A 24,270-nucleotide genomic window follows, 5' to 3' on the forward strand; every position below is an offset into this window, starting at 1 on the left:
AGGGAGATCATCACCATTAACGATTCTGAGCTTGATTCTGATGAAGACCCATCGAAGCTTGTTGACCTTGGTTCCGACAGTGATGTCAAATAGATGGCATCAATATCAATTCATCTGGTAAGCTCTCTGTTTCCATCGTGGTGTCACAGTATATTAGCATTTCCCTATTCGGAAAGCCCTACTGTAACTGGACTTAAGCAGCATCACCAAAGCCAGCCACAAAAGCCACGTGACACCATTGATGATCAGCTAAGCGCTCAAGGATCTTATCGATTGTAGGCACCAATCACCACATCACGTGACCCACAAGGTAGTGCCCTATCAAGCGCCTCTGACACGTGACCTTAAGAGACGCCCAAGCACATGACATTCTGATAGCCACTCAATAGGCTCGGGCATAGGCACAGGACACTGAGGTCTGGATTGGTAAGGAGGTCAGCCTTATACCTCATGGCCGAGACAGCACCCTGACGGAATGCTGCACGGACCATGACCTTATCTATAAGTCTACGGCCCACCAATGACCACGTAGTTTTTACTAGTAGGTACATTGCCATTGGCTGTAGCACATTATGCATCATGTCCATACATAGTAGGTAGCCAAGGACCCCATAGATACTAGGGTACCAGAGGGCCTCACCCCTACATGTATATATATACCTCTATGCGACTGGGCTATTCTCCAGTCTTATTCATCCATTTCTCTCATTCATCATGGCTTGCCACAACCCTTCATCCCTGAGTCAGCTCAACAGTGAGGCCTATCGCCACTCACTTGTCCTTAGCCTACCGTTGGCTGATAGGGGGCTCGCCATCCTTTTATGATAGATCTGGAGTCACCGCTCCAAGTGGAACCCTGGGACCTTACAAGGCACTCAGTATAAAGGTCACCCATGAGCGGGTCCTGTGTAAAGCATCCACGGATGTCATCACATGTGTGGCAAAGCTTAGCCGTGACATTTGAATAAGACTCACCAATCTGCCTTCAGCCTCAGACTGACTGCAGGGAGTGACCTGAGGATTCTTTGAGGACCAGACACTTTTAGACCTGAGCAGGTCTTTAAACTGCATCGTTTTTGCTCAGAGATATTCTGCCCGAGAGCAGGGCTTTTTCCACATCACTTCCTCCACTATTCCTATGACTCTACCCACTGTCAGCCGCTCCCTGCCTACAAGAGGTATCAGTGCTTGTTGCTTCCTTCATGCCTCCATGAGCGTGAACAGCCAGGAACCATTCAGTGTTCACTGTGGTCAAGATCTAGAAGTGAGTACATGGATTGAAGGATCTTTGGGATTATTAGATGAGGTGTAGCATACCTATGTCAATAATAGGAATAAACTCTAGGGCCCCTGACAAAGCCATCACACATCAAGTGATTTTGTCTAAAGCTGGCTCACTCAAAAGCTTCACCCGGCACGAAAAATACTTTGAGTTATTCATGACCATGTATCTGAGGACCTACGCGCATGTCCTTGGTAGAAGAAAAATAAAACTGCGAGCAAACATCTCATATCTTGATGAAGATCAAAAGGCAGGCCTAGAACAAGTCTGAAGACCTCAGCCAAAACCTGTTATCAATGTAGATCAAGGAATCCATATAGGATAAGACTTCATAAATCCTGCATGCTAGCCTGGAAAGCTACCAGTTTAAACCTTTGCATGCAAAAAAGTGAGTCTAGTCAGCACACCTTCTGTTCAAGAACATTCTGTGGAACGAACAGCGCAAGTCAAGAAGAACTCATCCAAGCACACGTTAGTCTTGTGACTATTAACTGTGGGTGGATAGAGTAGAAATTCGAAGAACGACACGAAGAATACTTCAACATTGGGAAAAATGAGGATACTATGGGAAACATTCATTCCAAGTCTTATGCAATAAAAATTATGCAACCAAGGCGCATGTTGAATCGAAAAACTGCTGCCCATTGCATTTGGAATGTGATGCTATTGTGCATCTTTGTTCAGCAATTTACCACTCAAGCGACCCGATTTGTGGTCCAACAAGTGGATCCTGGCATTTGACCACAGGAGTCCTGCCAGAAGACCTAGTGCAAGTCAGAATAAACTGCAAACCTGCTGAACACATCCAATTTTTTGATTCCCCCTCACCCACCCTATCATTGTTTCTTATTCATTTTCTCCCTTGGGTCACCCCTCGCACATCACCCAGGAGTGTGTGGCTGTGGGTGCTCAGACCCAGGCACATCTTGCCTAGTGCTGGCTCACTTCCAGAGAAGAGCTTGGCAAGGAGTGGGTAATATAGGTATATAAGCATGTGCGTAATGTAGTGAAGCACAATGACCTGATCTCCACGAGTGACCATTAGGCATAGGCCAGAGGCTTACCGATGCCGTGACTTCTTCCACTGAATCCTCCTCACAGGTGAGGAGGATTCATGCTATGTTAGACAGGGGTCAACTAGCATAGAACTATGGCACTCAGATGGAAGAACCTATACTGCCCTTGACCATTGAGAAAAGGAGATAAGCCTTGGAAGGCTGAAGGATGAGCTGCACATGTAGAGTGTAGCAGCAAAGTTACTTCCCTGACACCTTCAAGGCTTATCTTCCACAGAGAGGCATGAAACTGGCTGTAACTGTTGGAAAAGCCACAGGCTGGTTACTAGCCACAGGTCATATAGCCAAATCTGAAGTACCACTTTTTAGCTCCAATTTTACGCCTCAAATCAATCAGCTGAGTTATACGAAAAGACTGATGAACTCGTGGACAAGATGGATCATGCAAGAGTTTTGCACGATAATGCCACTCTGCATCTTATCACATTCCAATGACCACTCGCCACACTACACATGAACACGATCACTGGTTAGATCAAAAATAGAAAGGAGATAGGTGCACCTTTCCAATAAGAAACTGCAGCTTATGCATCACACCCTGATACGATGCTGTAACAAGCTGAGAGACTCCTGTGCACATAAGTATAAACTGCAGGCACCCCAAGGCCTTTGCGCAAGCCATAGGAAAACTGCCAGCACCACCTCAAGCAAGCAAATTGAAGGGATCCCAAAGGATTTAAGTGCAGCCCTATAGGAATGAAAAACACATCAAATGCCAGACCCTCCCACCAGCACCAGCATTGATACTGGTCTTAGAGACATTAGAGGCACCTCCGTGCTCATGAGGTTTAAACTGTCAGCCCGACCGCGATGTATGTCAGAACAAACTACCAGCACCAGCATGGCCAATTCCCAGCCATAGCAATTCCACAGACCTATGTGCAAGTCTATAGGAATAAACTGCGAGCACCAAAAGATCTATGTGCAAGTCATTAAACTGTGAGCATGCCGATCAACCCTGCCCACCCACTCATCTGCTCAGTCAGCCTTCACAGCATCTGTTCATCGAGGACGATGAACCATGAAGTGGGGGTGATGTCACAGTATATTAGCATTTCCCTATTTGGAAAGCCCTACTGTAACTGGACTTAAGCAGTGTCACCAAAGCCAGCCACAAAAGCCATGCGACACCATTGATGATTCCAAATAACAAATTTGGCTATTACTGTATGGAGATCGCTTGTGCTTATGTGAGCCTTAAGCTGCATCATGACCCTTATCGGAAAATTTAATTCTTATGTAACGTGGCCTGTTGTGTTGCCCCTTGTTCGCTCCTGTCCATCCTGTCCATGAACATCATATATCCAGCGGCAATGTCAGTTTATTTATCCATCGCACTTAACATTGTATTCTTCAGTGTGTACATTTATCCTGCATTGCAGTACTTACGACGCTGACCTATGTTTGCTTACAGTGGTGTTGTCTCCATGACCTTCATTTATGATCGTGTGCACTGTATGCTGGGCAGGGATATCTATCTATGCATGCATTACGCCTAACCTCTTCTTTCACGATATGTTCGTCATTGATCAGCTGTATTCATTTTGGATGCTGACGTCAACTTCAATTCAGCCATAGTGCTTGCAATCTGCTTACATGTGATCCGATGCAGGGGTGCTGTTACAACTGCCTGTTCATTGTTCATTGATGGCTTTGAGGATGTGCCGTCATATCGCTCTCACGTTTATTGCACCTCTCCAGTGGGGGGTGCTCCATGCAGGTCCATTGTGTGTCTGACCTCAGTGGTGACTGGCTTTCCAGTTTTGTTTGGCTCTGCCTATCCATGGCAAAGATCACAGAACCACACATCAGGATAGACCTAATGCACAGCTGGAAGGAGGCAGTGTTCTACCCAATCTGTTTCTTTTGGTCGACCATTGTCATGAACGCAATCTCAGCAGACTCTATCACATCCGCATATCTGACCTATGTGCTCAACCACCATGGAATATGCTCACCCACTATCGAAATAAATGCCTTAGCGCAAGGCAAAAGTACGAACTTCGAGGCTTCACTTTCCACGACACTTACACGGCCTCTTGCCGCCGCTGGAGCTGTCCTCACTGCCAGCGCTTCATCATCGACGATGGATGTCTGAATATAGTATTTGATGGTGACTGCTCCGAAACCTCGGACGATGTTTGCATTGCGTGGTGCATGATCAGCATGCCATGTGGAAGACTCTGTGCACCCGCAGACAGACAATCAGTTGTGTGGACTGGACCATGAGCTGAGCTCCCTGCCTTGTTCGATGTTGACATCTAGACTACCACGTTTAGCTTACTCCTATCTACCTGACTATGTAACCTGTACCATTCATTTAACATATGATATTGTTGATAAGCACTGTGATGTTATTTGGACCCGGCGCTCGATGCCTCTACCACCAAGTCAGCTAAGCACTCAAGGATCTTATCGATTGTAGGCACCAATCACCACATCACGTGACCCACAAGGTAGTGCCCTATCAAGCACCTCTGACATGCGACCTTAAGAGATGCCCAAGCACATAACATCCTGATAGCCGCTCAATAGGCTCGGGCATAGGCACAGGACACTGAGGTCTGGATTGGTAAGGAGGTCGGCCTTATACCTCATGGCCGAGACAGCACCCCGACGGAATGCTGCACGGACCATGACCTTATCTATAAGTCTACGGCCCACCAATGACCACATAGTATTTACTAGTAGGTACATTGCCATTGGCTGTAGCACATTATACATTATGTCTATACATAGTAGGTAGCCAAGGACCCCATAGATACTAGGGTATCAGAGGGCCTTGCCCCTACATGTATATATATGCCTCTATGTGACTGGGCTATTCCCCAGTCTTATTCATCTATTTCTCTCATTCATCGTGGCTTGCCACAACCCTTCATCCCTGAGTCAGCTCAACAGTGAGGCCTATCACCACTCACTTGTCCTTAGCCTACCATTGGCTGATAGGGGGCTCACCACCCTTTTATGATGGATCTGGAGTCACCGCTCCAAGTGGGACCCTGGGGCCTTACAAGGCACTCAGTATAAAGGTCATCCATGAGCGGATCATGTGTGAAGCACCCATGACATCATGTCATGTGTGGCAAAGCTTAGCCGTGACACGTGGCACAACATCATTCTGAATTTATATTATTATATTTGCAGTTCATCACTCATGCTACCCTGTTGGGTGATCTGTAGCTTGAGTACTTATGGTGAAGGTTTTTGATAAATTGTCTGCTTCGATTATGCCTCTCTCTTCTCTGCCTTTGCTGCTCAAATGTTATTGGCTGCTTATTCTGTGCATGCATCTTGTGAATATCATGCTGCTTGCTGAACTTAGGTTATTTGAGTTTGGCCTCTTTTGGGGGCTTCTGGTCGAGCCAAATGCTTGTGTGAAGCTGCAGGCTTATATGGCTTTTTTGCTATCCAACGAATCATGCCATTCTCGAAATAGCTATACAAGTGATGAAGCATTGCTCCAAGATTATTTACGGACATTATAAGTGTTCAAAAGTGCCACAAGAGCAGGGGACCTCCTTTCATCTGATGCACTTTTTGGCTCTGCATAGCTTGAATAATCACTAAAAAAGTCATACAAGTCAGCTTTAATTTTCCTGATGTGTCTGTATGCATGATGTCCCTTTGCAGCGCCATCAGGTGTCCATGGACCTCTCGAGTATATTCCTCGGGAGCCAACAGCTGATGCTGCTCTGCCATTTGTGGCTCAGATGGCAGTGGGTCTTCAGTCCCCTGTGGTTCAGACTGAGATTCGACATCACCCTCAGTCTCACGAGGTACATTTTCGACATTTTCATCTGCTGGTCCAGCCACATCATCATGTTCGCCCAATGATGGGTGATGTTCAGGATGTGGCAAGCTTGGGGAGTCCTGGTGCTGTGGTTCTGCCTGCACCAGAGTCTCCGTCAGATTGCTGGAAGGCTCCTGAATGGTGACCTCCAATTCATCCTCGACTGATGCATGGCCGGCTGCACCACACCTGCTGGATGGGCTAGTCAACACTCTCGAGTTCGTACGACTCCCCCGTGAGGGCAGTGCAGAGGTTGTTCTCGTTGTCGCAGTACGTCTCGACATTGAGAAAACTGAAAGTTTTATCGAGGGGGTTTTTTTTTTCAGATTGTGTCTGGCCAATACAGACTTCGTCGCTTCGAGAAAATGACAGCGAGGGTTAAAAATGTATAAGGTTGGTCTTACGCATGTGATGTAAACCAAATCGAGTCATGTATTGACAAGAGCGAGTACAGCGCGAAGTAGAAGAAAGACCAAGACTCTAGCTACGGTTGAGCATAGATATATTTTGGTCCACCGGCATCTCCCGGGTGGCTTGCTAGTCCCAAGTGATGGTGGCGGTGGCGAGCTCGTCTATGCCCTTACATAGAGCCTTGCACCCCTGAGATTGACCGGTCATTCTGCCCGGACGATCAGCCATATCAACGCGCGCAGTAATACACCTTTCGATGTTCTTTAAAGAACAGAGGCTCAAGTGCACTATTCTCCCGGCGGATGCGGCGCACCATGAGTTTATGTGTCCAGAGTGCAACAGATGCATCGGTATATACATAGCGCGCGATACTAACGGCTGCGATGGCGTTGGAGAGCGTGTAGCTCATGGGACACTGCCACCACCCTAAGATCCATCTGCGTGTTCATAAACGTTTGAAGGTCTGCGCAAACGCTGGGCATAAGAACATCCTTCACGTCCTCAACTCCGTACCTGTGAGATGGGGGAGCCAGTGCCGCAACAATCTCGAAAGACATCTTCTTGACGCGTAACAGCTGTCGAAACTGTACATGAGTGATCAGTCAGACCGGAGACCCGTTATCCATGCGCGGAACTTCCATTTCTGAGAACCCTCACATGGTAGAACTCGAAACTCAGCGGGAGAGTCGAAGAAATCGATGAGGGGCATCCGTCCACATTCTTGACATTCTGCAGCTGCGATTGAAAGAACTAGTCGCGAACGTCCATCAAGCACTGCGCGCGGATGTCTTTCTCGACATGGAAGCCAACATTACGTATCTTGAACACGACAGTACCGTCTGAATTTCAAAAATGCTCGTCTCTCTTCATTTTATCGTCTTGGTCGTGTGTTTGGGAGCCTGGACCTCTATTCGAAGCTATAATCAATGTGACTACGGATTCAAGAGGCGCGACGGACTGCGACTGGATGACTAGCAACGAAGGTGAGATGAGTGAGCGGTATGCATGGGTGCATGAGTGCATGGAACCGCTTCATCAATGACCACGTCGGAGATTCGAAAGAACACGTAAAAAGAAAACACAAGCCTCGACACGAGTTGACCGGAAATGGTCAACAGTGAGTCTTCAAACTGGATAAAATCCTCACCTAAAATCTGTTCAGCCGGTGGCCTGCACGCGATTCTGTGTACGGATCTACAACCTGGCTGAAAATAGTACGATACTGGGTAAGAGGGTGTCCTTTGCGGTAGAAATACTCAGGTTGCGAAATTGTCCGTTTCGTCGAGACAAATCTGCGTAGCTGCGTGCGGCGTACCGTCACTTCGCTGGACCGCGAAAATAATACACTTCGAGATGTCAAACATTCTGGCCACCTCGCTCCAGAGCGTTCGGTAGACAGACCAGTGGACGCTGTGGAGTATCCTGTGGATAAGGTCCGATGCACTTGTACCGAATATGGGCTGCACGATATTAATGCTCGAACCAGTCGCATAAACCTAACCACAGGCAGAAAGTGAGAACTTCAATGTGCCAAACGAAGTTAGAAGCTCATCGCGGTCGAGAAGGCATGCTTCGTTGGTATTGTGATCCATCGCCAAGATTCAATGACAGAATTCTCGATTTTGAGTCCACATCAGGCTCAACTTCAGCCTCCAGTTATGCGCCAGACAGTCGTACCCTGTATCGGAGGTGAAAATCGTTATTATGCATAGGAGCCACTGGCACAGGTAGCTTCCATGTGGGCATGTCGGAAGTTAAAACTGCCGTCAGAAATTCGATGAACAAAGCTCAAGCCTTATTTTAAAGCGCTTTTTGTTGATGAGCCATGTGCTGCGGTCTCGCGACTTGAGCGAGCGCATTCTTCGTTCTTCACTGTATCTTGCATGATGTCCGCTTCAACTCCATAAAATGATGATCTTTTCTTGACCTTAGACATAAAAAGCTGTTCATCCGACCGCTTCCATGTCAACACAGGTCTCGGAGAGCTTGAAAAGAACATTGCGCGCACATGAGATTGACAAACCACTGTTAAGAGCCCAGAGTGTCCATTCACCCTTTTTACATAGGCAATTAAATAGCAAAAATCAACCGGTGAATGTCTGAGAAGGAAGCATAAGCGGCACGGACTCTTCAACGCGTCCCTGCCATTGATGGCGCGTCAGATCCAAATCTCACCCCGTTTGGATTAGATCTACTACTCCGACGTTCCCACGGGGAAGCTTTTTGCGACTCCTATGCCTTTGCTCCATATGACGTATAAGGTTTGTACGGCTGCTGTGAACTGGGTCATTCTCTAGATATCTGAAGCAGCGAGCGTACAGCCTTATGACTACGACACGGGACAAGACTGAATACTTTACAATTTCGGAGTCCACGCGATCACGCGTTGCGATGGCCTCTGAAGTTGTGGCCTCTGTCACGGTTACTGTCACAGCTATGTGACTAAATGACGGCATGACGTTACCCGCGTGCGGCAGATCCCGGGTCCCACAAAAACAAAGGCACTCAGTGTTGCAGCGCTAAGCGCCCGGCGTCAACTCCAACACTTGGACTGCGTGGACTTTATCGTGGAGACGTGCGGAATGTACATCCGACGATTACGGCACGCCCGTGTCATCATCAAGCTTACATCTCAGTCCACGAGTGTCAAAACGATATCGTTGCACTATGCTGTAACTTCTGGAACTTCAAGCTTGAAGTTCCGATCTTTGTGCTTGCGACGTCCATTCCCTCAAGTCGCAAGGGGACGGATTGGAAGAAGACAGACAAATTCAGTGGTATATGCGTAGCAAGAGATGGAGCAGCGGGAGCCCATCCATGTCTACGTCCACGTCTCAATAACAGTACCCGAAACGTCATCACTGCGTTGTGATGTGCTGCGAATCTTGTACTCTTCTCCGCTGGTGCGCATGGACCGGGCACCTCGGCTTGATCGTCCGTATATGTACGCCTTCGCATTGAGTATTCGACTCAACTGCTCTGAAACGCGTGACGCGGGTCCGATCCACACCGAGCGCTGCGCAAATACACACCCCTTGCAGACCCTTGCCCAGGTGATTCCAGTGCAAAGGCGAAGCTCCGGTACCTGGGAGGTCGACGCTTCGGAGGCAACTCGCCGCTTCCCCTTGTCCACCCTTCACAGATACGTCACGCCTGTAGGAAAGCGCAAGGCTTGGCTGCTGTTGCTTCTAGTTATAAGAGAGCAGGTAAGTCGGCACCAATGACCCTGATATGTGCCCTATCGAGGAATTCCAGCATTCAGGTGATGTGCACCCGGCCAAAGTAGTAAGCAAGCGTTTATCTACCCACTCACATGTTCAATGTTGACAGAGGGTGTACTATCCCCGTTGGGAGTGGCCACAGCAACGTGTATGGAAATGATATTGAGGAGAAAGATGCTTCTAAGGGCGCTGTGCCCTCTAGCATGACTGCGTTCCGAATATCGCGACCCAGCCATCGGAGGACGCTCGTTAATTGAAATCAGTCAAAGAGAGTTCAGTAAGCCCGGTCGTGCTGAGCGTGCCGCTAAGTCTGAAACGCTCACATATTCACTCGGGGGTTGGGTCCAACCTATAACGCGATACCTTATGGCCATCCCAATAGCACCGAATCGGTGGTAACGCTGAGCATGGCGAGAAGTAACGAATAAATCTCGTTGCATTTCGTGAGATCTACAGTAGAACTATCCAAGTGTGTGGCTCCGCGACGAGAGGGACAGATTGAAGAACCGCGGAAGGCTAGACCAAGCAAAGCAGTGACGCCATGCGGCTTGATTCGAACAGGCGCGGCTGGCGGATACTTCTCCGCGCCTATAGCGGCTGCTATTGATAGACACACATCCAATGATCCTCCAAAACTTACCCTTATGCACGTAAATTGCAACTTCACTGCACAAATAGGCTCGCTATAACTGGTAGAGTGCGAGTCCTTAATGCATTATTCCTGCAACGCACAAGGTGGCATGGACCTGATATGATCGAGTCAGCGGCCAGCGCCCGTGCGCGTCGGCCTAGCTCAAACTCTCCGACAATTCAGCCGCTCCACGCTATCTTAAACCACACGGCGTACTTAGCCCTGAGACCGCATCGGTCCGGGCATCGCAGTAGAGAGCGTCATACGGCGGAAGCAACCGGCCATTTTCCCTTAAGAGTATGTCCGCCGCCTCCAGATGGCCGTCTGGGGCCGCCGCGGGGCCCACACTGTTCCAAATCCCGTCGAGACTGTGTGGCGCCCCTGCTAAGGTTAGCATCACTTTTGCGCGGAACCTCTTGGCACAGTGCGGCATCCGATGTCCATATTTTCGACGGACGCCTGGGCTGGCGCAGGTACTTAAGGGCGGGGGGCATGACGGCAAACTCGCCAGAGCTGGGGAAGATCTTTAGACGCCATGCAACACCTCACCCTCCTTCTCTCCGCCCTATTCCTAGCGGTGCTCGCTGCCCTTCCAGCCGGTATGGATTACGAGTCGTCTTCTTTTCGCGTATCAAACTGACCGAGTTCGCTTCGCAGCTGCCTTCCCTGATCTGACCAAAGCATGCGGCAAGAATGCCCAAGTCACGAAGAACACCTCGTTCGTTTACGACTCCAAGACAATCTGGGTCACGACACAGAGCTGTCCTGGCTTCGCGGCTTTGAGCAACAGCTCTCGGACGCCTGGGACCGTGAACAGCACGCTCCTCAACGGCGACGGGCAGGTTTCAGTATGTAACGACGCATGTGAGTGTTTAGGACCTCTTGAAAAGCTTTAATTTGTTGACGACTTGCTCTAGGCAACGTAGAGTGCGCCAAGAACCAAACAGACGCAGTCGAAGATGACTGCTATTACCTGTCGGATGCTATCGAGTCCTTGACACGTAAGTTTGCATCCGATCCTGCTATGGTCAACCGCTAAGCGCCCGTCGCGGATACAGCGCAATCGTTCACTGCGCCTGCACTATCGCTGACAACGTTCTCGTTCGGCGCCGGCTGCGAGGTAAGTGCCCTTGAGGCGCCTCTGTCCGGATCTTGCGCTGACCTGAGACACACAGTACAACTATGCTAACTTCGATAAGGTGGATTATTCCGTGTGCTATGCGGATGTGGTAAGTGTCAATTGGTATTTGATGAGGCGTGGAGAAATGACTCATGTCTGCCGTGTTTAGGGATATGTCGGCGCTATAACCGCCAATGAGTGTTCCGCCGACTCCACCGGAGGATCATGTGTCTCTACTGATGCTAATGATAACGACTGGGTTGTCGAGTAAGCGCCTTTCAATTCGATCTTTTCACATTGCACTCATCAAGAATCCGCAGAGTAACGCACTAGCCCCGCGCAGAGACTATTTATTACGAGTAATGAACTTTGATTCGGACACTTACAGCCCTGCATTTTTTAATGTTGTACCGCTACTGCGGCTTTAGGTACATGTATTCATGGACACGATTCTCTTTGTAGCTAAATTGACGAAATACTTCCCCGACTTAACTGTCGGCGGAAGTGTCATGACCTATTAATCGAATGTCATAGCAAAGAGAAACATAAAAGGATGCAAACGACGGTGTATATCATTTTTATTTACCCTTCCCCCACGGTATAAGGGCCTCTGGCAAGTTGTGCATCATGGAACATAGCTATGCTGCCGCGAGCACATGCCCTCCCGCAGCTTCAAATCAATCGATTCATGATTCTATCGCAATTATTCTCATTGTAGTATGCGAGTCGTCTTCACCATCCTGACAATGCGCACCCGTTCGCAGCAGCCGGGGAGGAGTCCGACAGAAGGCGCAGCACACGATTGTATTTGCGAGGCTGCGGAACCAACGTGAGTGCGCCATATGTTGTCCGGGTACCACGCAAGCGCGAGAACCATGCCACAGTCGCTGTTTCAGCATACTAACGCTCCCGATAACTGGCAGACAGCGGGAATCCCAACGAGACTAGGCGCTCAGCGTTTGACATGGATAGCGCGAGCTTGGACAAACGTGGGCCAATGGGCTTGCCCCTATAGTGCGTCGGCTTCAATCGCGATACCAGCCGAGCTAGGAGGCGCAAGCAAATCTCTGCGATCGCACACCGATCTGTCTGAGCAGATACCTCCGATGAGCGTGCGATGCGTCCGAAGCGCATAGCTGTTGCAGTGTCCATTGTTAGGGGTAGGGGTAGATCATAAAGCGGAATACAAGGTTTCGTGCTTCCGCCTTCGCTCCCCTCCGCTCCCCCCCTTGGCTGTTGGCCGGCTTCGCTGTGGCCAAGTTATCTCCGCCGTCGTTGCTGAGAGCAAAGCCTATCCCATAGTCACGAGGTCTAGAATGCTGAGCAGCACGACGCTGAACAATGCGAGACAGCTGAAAGTGTGCAGTGGATGTGGTCTCGGATGCAGATGTTGAGGCTCGCTAGGCTGATGCGGTATACAGGTAGCATGGACTGCGCAAACTCTGGGTTGCAGGATCGGAGCAAACTTGTGGTGGATGACTGCATGTCCTGTTCGATGCAGTTGAGCCATCTGCAAGCTATTGTCACTGTTTTGTAATGGTCCTCAGTATTCACACGCAGCAGCGCAATCGTTCGTCGCTCCCGCGCGCTCGCTGAGGCTCCGCATCTTGGTCAGGATGCGAAGCGGGTATTAGGCCTCCATGAGTAATACGGACTTGCTCAATGTGATTCTGCGCTACGCCAACTTTGAATCCGTAAATCATGCTGCGTGCTACAGTGACGCAGTAAATCCGGGCTGTCATAGTGACCATGTGAGTGTGCGCGGTGAGATGACGTCGGCGCGATCACGACGAATGACTGCTTTGCTTGTTCCGCTGACTGGAGGGGCATACACGTCCTCTTCCGCGACGAAGAATCATTGGCTACGCATCGTGAGCGCTTGACTGACCGAGAGTCTCCGACCAAATGACTGATTGGTCCATACGCAGCGTGACTGATGGTTTATGATGAAATGTGGAAGTTTTGCATTGCATTGTATTGCTTGTACGGATATGGCGTATCGGTCACACAGCCGGATTACGGTCATTAGATATATATCAGACTGCTTAGATGCATGTGCACTCACCCATCCAACCTGTCTATCTCGTTCGGTAACACTCTCGTTTTCTGACGATGCGTCATACTCCGTTGTACGCACGATACTCACCTGACGCGGCTTGCTCGGATACGGACAGTACCGCTCGTGTGACGGACCAGCCCTCCACGAAGATCCATACAGAGTACCATGCAAGTTATGATTTAGACTGGCGGTTCTAAGGAATGTGCGTCATCATCTGTCTCCAATTACGGATAGACTGCATGTACGAGCACGTCGATGGTGCGCTCCATATATGCGCTGCTTTTCTCGCCTGGCTGGTCATCATTGCGGTTCGGTGCAGGCAGGTGCATGATCTGCAGATGGTGGATGCGCGGATCCATTTGTCGAAGCTATGATGTGTGTGATTCATACGTGAGCAGCGATCTGATCGGTCAGCTGTAGGAAGGGATCTGGGAGCACAGGTTCCGGGGCCATCAGGGATTTTATTGTACAGGACTGCTTGGATGATGATGGACGATCGACGGCATTGCGCAACAGCGCATACGCATTCGGCGCTCTGATATAGAATCGGCGAGCCGGAGGGACCGTAACGGGCGTGATGGGTAACAGCTAGTCGCCTGCACCGCGTGCTGTGCATAATGATTCGAGCGAAGCACTGCCGTGCGAGAGCTCATGCCAAGTCATGTAGTCGGGTGGAGGCTCCCGCGAGAGTAGAAGTACGAACAAGATTCACATTGCGAATGGCGGGCGTGTGAGGAGCGCACGTTCGGAGAGCAATGTTCATTGTTAGCCTGTGTTGGCAGCTTTTCTCTGGGATGCTAGACGTGCTTCTGGCGATAGTCGTGGTGAATTCTTGGTGAACGCCTGCTAGCGTGTGATCCTCTGATTGAGGTTGCTATCATAGCCGTTTGATGGCCGATGGGAGTAAGCGGCTGGTGAAGAGAATCTCTCCGCGTGAAGAAAATTCCTCTGAATAAAGGAAATCGCTAAGAGAGGAAGTCAAGTCTGGGACAATTTGCGGCGTGTAACGCGTGGCACGTACAGCAGCACGCCTCAGCACCAGAAAGCTAGATGATGACGATATCCGAGCAGCATGACAGATGATAGGATAGCACGCTCGAGGTGATGGCTCACGACAGGATTCGCGGCCCTATATCACCATCGCAAAGATTTGTAGTCACGATGGACGTGCAACCCGAGCAGGTCGGAACAAGCACCGGTGGGAGACAGCAACGAGCGAGAGAACCGAATGATGCATGATGCCACATCATGAGGCACGGACACGGCGGATCGCGAGCGGTCTGCCGCGGATGTCGTTGCCGGTCGAGGGACGGGACTGCCTAGAGAGCGACGTAACCATGGCCCGCAAGTGCCTGGCGGCGAATATCGAGAGGGTGCAGGGACTGAATCAGCGAGGGTCGGCTGAGGCACCGAGGCAGGCAGCGGCAGGCGTTGGCCGAGCAAGCGGGATGGACGTTAGCGATGGACATGCCAGTGCAGCACGACGTTGTAGACGGCGTGCGAAGTGTGGCCCGACGCCGGCCGGCATCTGCACTCGAGGAAGCCGACGACGGGCGCAGAATGCGGGGCCACCGTGCCCGGGATCAAAACCGGCGGCGAGGGGAAAATGGGAATTGCCGGATATGGAAGCGCACACTGCTGGCTTCTCGCGCTAACACGCTTGCCATGCGCCCCTCCGAGCCAGTCCTTCTTCCCCGTCCGCCGTCTCTCTTTCCTCCTCTCTTCCCCCCCTTCTAATCTCTTCCCCTCTCCGACGCCTGGACGCGCCGACACAGCGAGCTCCGCGGCCGTTGCATCGACCACGCCCACACGCTCAAACCTGCACGGGCCCGGTAGAGCGCCTCGAGGCCGCTGAAAGACAATTGGCCTGCCCCTTCCGGACGCGCACCAGCGCCACTGCTCGTGGGTCTCTTTCTGTATTTCATTTCGCTTTCCGGTGCATGACATGTGCGGTCATGACCCTTCGCACATGTCTCCGTTCCTCGCTTTCGAGTCTTCCCGCCGTTCTATCTACATAGCTTATGTGCCTGGGGCTCCGGCCGTGCAACGTGCTAACGTCGCCCTCCTGCACGCAGTTACCTCACGCTCGCGCACACAGTCGCTCCCCAACGTCCCGCTCGCACATACCCTTGACGTCCGCATAATCGCGCGAATTTGCATTGACCGCCTCAGCGCTCCCGAAGATCTCTTCTTCGCTTGTCGGTCCCACATCTTGCAGTGTGTCTTCTCTGCTTTCCCCACAGTGTCCTTGTGCTTGCAGGCGATCATCTCGTAAGTATCTCATCCTGTCCCCAGCTTCTTTTCTTGTGGGAATTCGCCGCAGCGGTCGAGAGAACGGTACCGATTTCAGTCTGGATCTGGTTATGCGCACGCGCTCAAACCGGTGACGTACCGTGAAAGCTTAACCTGATCCTGGTCAATTGACCAGGGTAAGACCAGGTTTAATGCCTTGACCTCTGGGGCAGGTCGATGGTTAAAGTGGCTCAACCCCAGTCATCCGTGGTCATCGGATAATCGGGGTCAAAGACAATGTTGATGGAGACTTACATAGCTCGGATCGGGGGTGTGCCTTCCGCATACGATGTCTCTTTTACCCTTGAGCCTCCGATCGCGTCACCTTACCCGCATATATGATGCTCATCTGACGACCGACGTCCCCACAGGCTTGCGAATATTGCGGGTATACCTTGGCCTTGCTACGGAAGGAAGATCTTGGCTAGCGAGACATTTGTCTGAGGACTTGTCGGGACGATCATCTCGTAAGTATCCCATCCTGTCCCCAGCTTCTTTTCTTGTGGGAATTCGCCGCAGCGGTCGAGAGAACGGTACCGATTTCAGTCTGGATCTGGTTATGCGCACGCGCTCAACCCGGTGACGTACTGTGAAAGCTTAACCTGATCCTGGTCAATGACCAGGGTTAGACCAGGTTTAAAGCATGATTTGTGCGTGATCAACGGTGAGGGAGCCGTTCGCTGCTATCCGCCAGTTCAGTACAGTCTCTTGTCAGCATGAAGTTTTCTGCCAGGACGTCACTCTAGTATTATGATCACGCACAGATCACGCCTTGACCTCTGGGGGAGGTCGATAGCAAAGCGGCTCGACCCCAGTCATCCGGTGGTTATCGCATGATAAACGGGGTTAAAGCCAACGTTGACGGATGAGGTATGTGGCGCGCATGGTGTGTGCTCTTTGTGTACTCAGCGTACGATATCTCTCTTACCTTTGAGCCTCCGCTCGCGTCACCCTACCCGCATATATGATGCTCATCTGACGACCGACGTCCACACAGGCTTGCGAATATTGCAGGTATACCTTAGCCTTACTACGGAAGGACTTTCATCTCGTAAGTATCCCATCATGTCGCCGGCTTCTTTTCTTGTGGGAAGTTCGGGGCAGGGGTCGAAGGAACGGTACAGATTTCAGTCTGGATCTGGTTTCGAATATGCGCTCAACCCATTGACGTGCGGGTGAAGGCTTAATATCTTTGACCTGATCCTGGTCAATGACCAGGGTCAAGGAGTCAAAGCATGACTTGTGCGTGATCATTGGCGAGGGAGCCGTCTGCTGCTATTCGCCAGTGTAGCATGAAATCTCCCATTAGGACGTCACTCTGGGCTTGTGAGTACGATCACGCACAGATCACGCCTTGACCTTTGGGGAGGTCGATGGTCAAAGTGGCTCGATCCCGGACATCCGTGGTTATCGGGTGATAATCGGGGTCAAAGCCAATGTTGATAGAGGGTTACGTAGCCCGGATCGGGTGTGTTTTTCGCGTACGATGCCTCTCTTACCCTTGTTCCCCCTCTCGCGTCACCGTACCTGCATATGATGCACATCTGACAACCGACGTCCCCACAGGCTCGCAAATATTGCAGGTATCCCGTCTTGGCTATAGAAGGACTCTTCTCGGCTAGCGAGACGTTCGTTTGAGGAGCTTGTCATATTAGGTGGGTCTATTCTCCAGCCTGTGTAGCCGTCTAGGGTAGCAGGATAAAGTGCCTTGCTGGTGAGTCCTCTGTCCGATGTACTCGTCGTGCACCATATCTGGCAGAGCGCGTGCAGTTAGCCGACGGGAACTACCAGTGATATCTTGGCAGCAGTTTCACCTCCGCCCGAATTTCACTCATTTTTAACATGACGCACTGACCTCTCTCTCGATGGAATTCTTCAGCGCAGCCAGTCGGATTATTCTTGGTCCCTATCTGTTAGGCTCGATCGCCGATCATCAGTACGCTCCCTTGGCCATTCTGCATTGCCGGTACGCCTTTTTGAGCCCGCCGAATCTCTCCGCGCACTCAACGCAGCACACACGTCAGCCATGTCGTCCCCGCCGTCCTCGTCGCACACGCATACACGTACCCAGTCCCGCTCTCTTCGCGAGAAGCGCGCCGGCGTCCCACTCCTGCTCTCTTCCTTCCCCGTGCCGCCGTCTCACATCCCTGCATCGTTCCCGCTCTCGCCGCTCAGCGCGAGCTCGTCCTCCTCGTACTTTACCCCGCTCACGACGCCCCTCAGCGAGAATACGAACATCCCCGCATCTGCATCCAAATCCTCTACCGCGGCCCTCCTGCATGCCGCGCTCACCGCGCAGAACCCCCCACCTTGTGCTCCGCCTGTGTTACCCCTCCCGCCAGTACCCGGCCCATCGCCCCTCTCTGACCAGGAGACGGTCCTCTTCCTCTCCGCCGCACGCGCACGGCGAGTATCCAAGCTCTCTTCTGCGTCCTCGCGCAGGAGCTCGCTCGCGAGCAGCATACATAGCGCGAGCACGCCGGGGCTCTCGCCGTCAGCGAGCGTCACGCCCGCGGAAACGCGTTCGCTGCGGTCGTACTCGTCGAACGGAAGCCTGAAGATACCGGCGCCCAGATATGGAGGTCAGGAGAAGAGTGTGGGCGCGGAGGAGAGGATATGTGAGGAGGAGACGGAGGAGCTGACGAGGGTAGAGTTGGATGACATCCCGTCGTCGCATGCACATGACCGTCAGAGCGATGAAGAGGAAAACTCACTGGAGCTGAGCAGCCCACCGCTGCTGCGGCGTCTTCGACACTCGGTGCATGACTCGATCTCGGAGATCGACATGCGCGACCTGCCGCCGCTGCAGGAGGACGTGGACATCATTGAGCGCGTGCGCGTGCCGGCCGTTGAGGGCTTGCCGCACAGGAGGAGTCTTGGCCGCGCTTTAGGGTTCTCAGCTACACATGAGAGAAGTTCAAGTCAAGATAGCAGTGTCATCTGGCCGCCGCCCACGAGCAGATTTTCACTAACGCAGTTGGAACTCTCACCTACACATGAGAGAGGTTCAAGCCAAGGTAGCAGTGTCATCTGGCCGCCCACGAGTAGACCACTAGTGCAGCGAATCGACACGGACAAGGCCCTGCCACCGCTCCCGCCACCATCGCCATCGCCGTCACCATCATCATCGACATCTCCGACTCCTGCACCTGCACCTGCACCAGAAATGCGCGCCGAGAGTCCGGATATCAAGACGATCCTCGCAAGCACCCCGCGGCCGCGCCGGAAGTCCTCAGGCTCGTACATATCGACGCGTTCGTTGGAGCGCACCCGCTCAAGAGCCGGCGTTAGTGCGCCAGCCCTGCGGCGACATATGAGCGAGGGCGTCTCGGGGTCGCGGGGACGGCGGACGTGGGGCGAGGATATGACGCGGCGCGGGAGCGAGCGAGGGCGCAGGTCTCGCATGTCTGCGATGCCGCCGCTGCCGTTGCCGAGGGGCATGTCGGAGTTTGGGATGCTGGACGGTGAGAAGGGAGGGGGAGAAGGTAGTGGGAGCGAAGAGGAGGTCAATAAGTCGTACACTAACACCCGAGTTGTGTATCTACAAGGCCTGGGAATATATTTCGGTTACAATCACAATTAGTGGACCGCATGGATTGTTGGAAATAGAGGACTGGACAGAGCACAAAGGGGTGCAGAGGGCAGGAGATTTACAGCGTGTTGACCAGCATTTCATAGCACACAAGGTAAGGCAAGCCCACTTTCGTTCTGATTGTAACAACTTTCATTCCGACCTGTTCTAACTGCTAAGACCATCCTATTCCTTGTCCCTCCTCACCCAACACAAAGCACTGCAAAGGCTCGTACCCTATGCCCCCCTTCCCCCCCCTCCCTCTGAAGCGTAATTGCCGTCGAATCCCAGCTGGCGCTATCCGCTTGGTCACCGAAAGCAACACGTATCTTCCACCCCTTGACCGTCACGATCCGGACAATCGGTCACCGACGATGCACGAACCCAATCCATTCTCTATTCACCATCCACAGGACGAGCATCTCGGATTCCTGACCGAATGAGCTCAATGATCGTGAGTGCACGCGTACCTGAGCCTCTGGACTGACAAATACCAAAGGCCCGATGGCCGTTCATGCAAGATGAGCATGGCGAGTGGAAATTGAAATCCACCGGTCGTCAGATTGTGTGGCCGTTGTAAGCTAGGCACTGATCTTGGTATGACCATCACGATAGATCATGACCGGAAATGTGAAGTGCGCGATGGAGGCCATAGCGTACGATCGGCCACTGAGAGGTCGGGCGAAAGCAGTGCGGCCATCAACTTCACGTTCAGTCTGTCGAGAAATCGTGCTTGGCGGATGTCTGCACCTGATCACGATGTTTGTGCTGACGTCTTCGAGTGCGGGATGGTGCCGCACGGTGAGGTGCTTAACAATCAGCCTACAAGAGTCCTTATTGAGAACACGCTAACAGAGGATCTTGCAAGGGTACGCACCATGTCCCAGTCACTCATCATCAACTAATATCGGCAGAGCGCAGCAAATCTGGTTGGCATATGATCGGCCTAGTTTTCAAGTCATGGTGTCGTGTGTGGTTACTGAAGCGTGCATAGCAGAACGGGGCCGTTGGATCCCACAGATCGCTCCAAGCGAGCACTACCGATGAGATTGTTGGGCGCCACACATCGTTTTGATGGAACAGGTATTATAACATGTGGGGGTCCACCGTGCATCGGTTTCGGCCATGTATTCAATGAGTTCCTTGTTCAGCTCATCGCACGCCATCGAGAATGGCCAGCTGGGTTAGATACGGTGTGGGGAGCACAGCGGAAGGCAAGCAGTGTCTACGTTCGCGCGGTTGCAGTCGATTGGTTAGTCTGCGATGGTGCATCGACTCTGAATCTTCCACTTACCCTGTGAATCGGAATCTGGGATCTGTTGTAACTTGCTCTTGATGAGGACCACTATCTTGATTCATCGCACCGCTCTAGAGCATATTTAGTTCATTCACGGGCAGGAGAGCTCAGATTGAAAGTACCACTCACTTTGAGCGGCTTGAGCCTCAGGCCGGCCGCAAATGTCGAGGACCATTGTGAACGTTTCTTGAGGTATTGCTAGTATCCGCGAGCCCATACTAGACTGAGAGTCAGATCATGATCTGATGGATCGACATGACATCAATAGCTTGCTTACCATGGACACCGAATTGACCTCCCTTCCAAGACGTCGTTGCTTGACAAACGACATGGAATCCTGAGGCAAAGACTCAGTATTCATATGGGAGAGTAAACCTACTGTGACCTAACCTGCATCGCATTGGCATTGCATCGCTGACGACAGCCTTCGCCGACTATCGGTCGAAGCGCGCCGCTTGCGTCCAAGTGCACGACCGTAAATTAGTCCGTGCTTCGGTGACTTGTTGTTTATATTATAACTCACCCTTCTCCCACATCAGCTATCGATTAGACCCTGTAGACATTATCCTCGGAGCATCCTGGTGAGCGTAATGATTCAACTGCGACTCGAGCTTATCCTAGTTATCAATCCTATTTACCTTGGACTAATGGCGGCTGATCATAGGCAACAATCAGCTTCCAGGTCCAGAAATTCTGGCTTGGACAGCACTAGGAATTTATTGAAAAAGGGAAAGAATGAGCTAATGATGGGAGTGAGCAAGCGAAGCTGCAACGTACCACAGGCGCCTCAATAAACGCGATCACGTGATCGAGTTCTCCGTACTTGACGTTTGCCTCCCCTGAAACGCTGTTCAGCACTGTCCTCGACTTATTACTGATGCTCGACTCTATGTCAGTATCTGGCCCAGAACAAGCTTGGTAAGAGGAAAGTACTCATCTATACTCGCCGAGGTGATTGCATCAGGGACTGCAGAGGCATGCATGAAGTTTGAACACCGTGACAAGCTAGTCGTGTTGGCTTGGCTGCCATGGTCGTCGACGTTCAGCCCAGGTGAGTGGCATTGACAATGCTGGTTGACAGGCGGAACAGTAGAGATGCAAAGATTGCCACATTTAGAAATAGACCACACCATGAGGGAGGTAGAGAGCGCAGAGGAGCAAACGGCAGGGGTTTTGGGAGAACAGGTGCAGATGAGTGTGCGTGCGTGTTGGTCGAATGGTCAAATACCGATGGAGCGAGGACCGGGTTGCCCTTCTTCTTGCCCCTTCACATCCCGATGTGTGCGACCAGGACCCCAAAAGACTGTGGCCACCAAGATCATCGAAGATCACGATGCATCGATCTTACGGCCACTATTGATCCAGATCACCTGGACTCCGCGTTGTTTTAATTTACGTAGATCTAGCCATGCCTCATGGTGTCCATTGTTCGGTGAAGTTGTGGGTGTCATCAAGATGAAACTGGAAGACCCGAACTGTGTATTCCACCAATGCGCTGGCCTGCAAGGTTTTCGACGGTACACTAATCACATCGCATTCTCTTTGAGATGATATGTACTGCTCTGCTCTGATGGATGCACTGATTCTGACGGGATTTCAGGGAGCCAGCAGCACCAACGAAAGCCCGCGAAACTTCTCGTGGATCTCCGTGTCTCGTTCGCGCAGGGGCCCACCATACCTCATTACAAGTGTGAGATATTGTCATGCCTGCACTTCCATGGGGCTAGACATGGAAGTTCATGTAAGCGGACGGCCTGGTAAGTTCCGGATATTCTCATGCACTGTTGTGCAATTTCACTGGTCAATGCAGAAGGGTGCTCTGGGTGTATTCCTCCAGAACCAGAGCCAAACAACACTGAAATGGTTGAAATTTATATCACGCTGAGACATACCAAAATACTCCAAGCAGTTCTTCTTGTGGACATCAAAAATGCAGAGAAATCGCACAAAGTTTGAAGGTGCAGTCCCAGGGACCCCGGGTCGGTTGGTATTTTCAGGATGTGTCCGAACTGCATTACGTTCACGAGACGTGTCGATTAGCTGATATCTTAGTAACATCGCGGAGCTCCTGATGCCTGTTTGGTATCAAGACTGCGCACGGCATGCAATATAGGCTTCGAAGAACGAAGGATGCAATCCATGTCCATGCGGCTCTGCACCGTGCTTGTGGGCCGAGACTTTGACGAAGCACGTTCCGACCTTCTTCGCTATGCACGCGTATGTTCCGAGACATCAGATGAGCTCTCCGGTCGTTTTCTCGCAGCTGAGCCCATTATGTCAAAGCACTCACCGGCGATGAGAAGCATGGCGGCTCCAGCGGCATAGTCAAGTCCGGATTCTGCATTGTCAGACTTGTGTAATAGATGGATCCGTGAAGGCCAGTCGGAGTATACTTTTGCAAATCATGCAAAGGACGACAATGCTGTACATGAAATTCATAAGGTCTGTCCACTGTCCCTTTCTTAGAAAAATCAACTTGAGTCAGACGTTCCACGCAGACAGACTCGCCGTACAGGATTTGGGAAGCGTAGAAGGACGTCCCCAGTCTGAGCATCCAGCGGACAGCTTGCGGCTGAATGATGACTCTTTTCAGCCAGGCGTGAGTCCCAAGAACCGTTCGTACAGATATTCTAGCCCGTCCGGCACACCCAGCCCCATAGCTTCTCCAATATTATGACGGCCGAGCCACAAGAGGGACCCTCGCATCCTCATCTTCCGTCGACATCGTTCCTTCCATCGCGGCCAGGCGCCGTCCATCTTCTCATCCTTCTCAGAAGTCCGGACACAGCGCAATCAGAAAGGTAGTGCTTTACTTAGCTTGCGTGCGAGTCACAGACTCTGGCCTGGGAATGCGAGGGAGGTCCGGTCCCCGTGGACACTTTCGATGCACGGCTACCGCGAATCGCAGCATCGCGCTCACGGGGCTGAGCCCCGTCGCCTATCGCGCACTCGCGTCGCTCCGAAGCTGGCACTGGTGCATCGTCTAACTGAGACAACAACGCGCGCATCGCCGTCCGCCCGGGTTCGCGAGAGCGGCCATTCGGCCTTCTTCGAGTCGAGCGCGCGCAAACGTCGTCCTCGCATGACGCGCCCGTCGCGTCGGTCCCCACCCCCGCTGTTCTGCCGGGTCCAACGTCGCGCGCAGAATCCCATGAACGGCATGTGTACCGCGAGCGACGCACGCAGGCTCGCCCTCCTCTCACTGAACTATACCGCGCCCACCGCGCATCGGTCGGTCCTGTCAGTATGGCCTCCACACTCCCTCCGAGTCCGCATTTCATGCGCCGGGCGTCCGACACCGTTTGCATGCAGTCCCGTCAACCGACGGGCTACGCCCCTCGCGGATCGCCATCCGTACCTTCCACAAGCACCCCAAGGCCCGCATCTGACCGTCACACCAGATAGATCCCGGATCGCCATGCAGTGTATTCACCATGTACAGTAGTTGTGTAACACAATAAGAAATCCAAAGGAAATGCAAAGCACCCGGGCCGCGCACACGCGAGCCGCTTCGCCC

General features: G+C 51.9%; 8 protein-coding genes across 8 annotated transcripts; 6 read left to right on the forward strand and 2 right to left on the reverse strand.

Moving 5' to 3' along the window:
• Nucleotides 1-4,141: 4,141 nt before the first annotated feature.
• LAESUDRAFT_759720 (uncharacterized protein) lies at nucleotides 4,142-4,456 on the forward strand (the record flags this gene model as incomplete). Its single annotated transcript, XM_040912628.1, has 1 exon — nucleotides 4,142-4,456. One exon carries the CDS (start codon nucleotides 4,142-4,144, stop codon nucleotides 4,454-4,456), a length of 315 nt encoding a protein of 104 aa, XP_040763928.1.
• A 1,394-nt stretch (nucleotides 4,457-5,850) lies between these two features.
• Nucleotides 5,851-7,461, reverse strand: LAESUDRAFT_778753 (uncharacterized protein; the record flags this gene model as incomplete). The annotated part of the gene is made up of 3 exons (XM_040913839.1): nucleotides 6,813-7,461; nucleotides 6,378-6,484; nucleotides 5,851-6,340 (listed from the first exon to the last, which is right to left on the reverse strand). The coding sequence occupies exons 1-3, from the start codon at nucleotides 6,969-6,971 to the stop codon at nucleotides 5,851-5,853; spliced, it is 756 nt and encodes a 251-aa protein (XP_040763929.1). The 5' UTR covers nucleotides 6,972-7,461.
• Nucleotides 7,462-10,949: 3,488 nt separating this feature from the next.
• LAESUDRAFT_759721 (uncharacterized protein) lies at nucleotides 10,950-11,805 on the forward strand (the record flags this gene model as incomplete). The annotated part of the gene is made up of 6 exons (XM_040912629.1): nucleotides 10,950-11,013; nucleotides 11,072-11,278; nucleotides 11,332-11,415; nucleotides 11,473-11,534; nucleotides 11,590-11,643; nucleotides 11,704-11,805. The coding sequence occupies 6 exons, from the start codon at nucleotides 10,950-10,952 to the stop codon at nucleotides 11,803-11,805; spliced, it is 573 nt and encodes a 190-aa protein (XP_040763930.1).
• A 4,876-nt stretch (nucleotides 11,806-16,681) lies between these two features.
• Nucleotides 16,682-17,471, forward strand: LAESUDRAFT_726384 (uncharacterized protein). The gene is made up of 4 exons (XM_040909023.1): nucleotides 16,682-16,773; nucleotides 16,821-16,978; nucleotides 17,017-17,104; nucleotides 17,367-17,471. Exons 1-3 carry the CDS (start codon nucleotides 16,751-16,753, stop codon nucleotides 17,070-17,072), a joined length of 237 nt encoding a protein of 78 aa, XP_040763931.1. The 5' UTR covers nucleotides 16,682-16,750; the 3' UTR covers nucleotides 17,073-17,104; nucleotides 17,367-17,471.
• Nucleotides 17,472-17,487: 16 nt separating this feature from the next.
• Nucleotides 17,488-17,913, reverse strand: LAESUDRAFT_726385 (uncharacterized protein; the record flags this gene model as incomplete). Its single annotated transcript, XM_040909024.1, has 3 exons — nucleotides 17,488-17,682; nucleotides 17,717-17,791; nucleotides 17,889-17,913. The coding sequence occupies 3 exons, from the start codon at nucleotides 17,911-17,913 to the stop codon at nucleotides 17,537-17,539; spliced, it is 246 nt and encodes an 81-aa protein (XP_040763932.1). The 3' UTR covers nucleotides 17,488-17,536.
• A 1,339-nt stretch (nucleotides 17,914-19,252) lies between these two features.
• LAESUDRAFT_726387 (uncharacterized protein) lies at nucleotides 19,253-19,712 on the forward strand. Its single transcript, XM_040909025.1, has one exon. It carries the CDS (start codon nucleotides 19,289-19,291, stop codon nucleotides 19,466-19,468), a length of 180 nt encoding a protein of 59 aa, XP_040763933.1. The 5' UTR covers nucleotides 19,253-19,288; the 3' UTR covers nucleotides 19,469-19,712.
• A 2,711-nt stretch (nucleotides 19,713-22,423) lies between these two features.
• LAESUDRAFT_726390 (uncharacterized protein) lies at nucleotides 22,424-22,802 on the forward strand. Its single transcript, XM_040909026.1, has 2 exons — nucleotides 22,424-22,510; nucleotides 22,564-22,802. The coding sequence occupies exons 1-2, from the start codon at nucleotides 22,471-22,473 to the stop codon at nucleotides 22,707-22,709; spliced, it is 186 nt and encodes a 61-aa protein (XP_040763934.1). The 5' UTR covers nucleotides 22,424-22,470; the 3' UTR covers nucleotides 22,710-22,802.
• A 450-nt stretch (nucleotides 22,803-23,252) lies between these two features.
• LAESUDRAFT_201126 (uncharacterized protein) lies at nucleotides 23,253-24,270 on the forward strand. Its single transcript, XM_040901560.1, has one exon. The coding sequence runs from the start codon at nucleotides 23,638-23,640 to the stop codon at nucleotides 24,196-24,198; it is 561 nt and encodes a 186-aa protein (XP_040763935.1). The 5' UTR covers nucleotides 23,253-23,637; the 3' UTR covers nucleotides 24,199-24,270.

The sequence above is a fragment of the Laetiporus sulphureus genome (assembly GCF_001632365.1).
Source record: "Laetiporus sulphureus 93-53 unplaced genomic scaffold LAESUscaffold_22, whole genome shotgun sequence".
Classification (NCBI taxonomy): Eukaryota; Fungi; Basidiomycota; class Agaricomycetes; order Polyporales; family Laetiporaceae; genus Laetiporus; species Laetiporus sulphureus.

What these genes read in the sequence shown, in the direction of transcription:
- LAESUDRAFT_201126 (XM_040901560.1), top strand. Translation starts at nt 23,638, where the DNA reads ATGCACGGCTACCGCGAATCGCAGCATCGCGCTCACGGGGCTGAGCCC.
- LAESUDRAFT_726384 (XM_040909023.1), top strand. Translation starts at nt 16,751, where the DNA reads ATGAGGTATGTGGCGCGCATGGT. An exon ending in AGGTATGTGGCGCGCATGGT is followed by an intron (nt 16,774 to 16,820) that starts GTGTGCTCTTTG and finishes CTTACCTTTGAG; the next exon opens with CCTCCGCTCGCGTCACCCTA. An exon ending in GGCTTCTTTTCTTGTGGGAA is followed by an intron (nt 16,979 to 17,016) that starts GTTCGGGGCAGG and finishes TACAGATTTCAG; the next exon opens with TCTGGATCTGGTTTCGAATA.
- LAESUDRAFT_726390 (XM_040909026.1), top strand. Translation starts at nt 22,471, where the DNA reads ATGGGGCTAGACATGGAAGTTCATGTAAGCGGACGGCCTG. An exon ending in TCATGTAAGCGGACGGCCTG is followed by an intron (nt 22,511 to 22,563) that starts GTAAGTTCCGGA and finishes TGGTCAATGCAG; the next exon opens with AAGGGTGCTCTGGGTGTATT.
- LAESUDRAFT_726387 (XM_040909025.1), top strand. Translation starts at nt 19,289, where the DNA reads ATGTCTGCGATGCCGCCGCTGCCGTTGCCGAGGGGCATGTCGGAGTTT.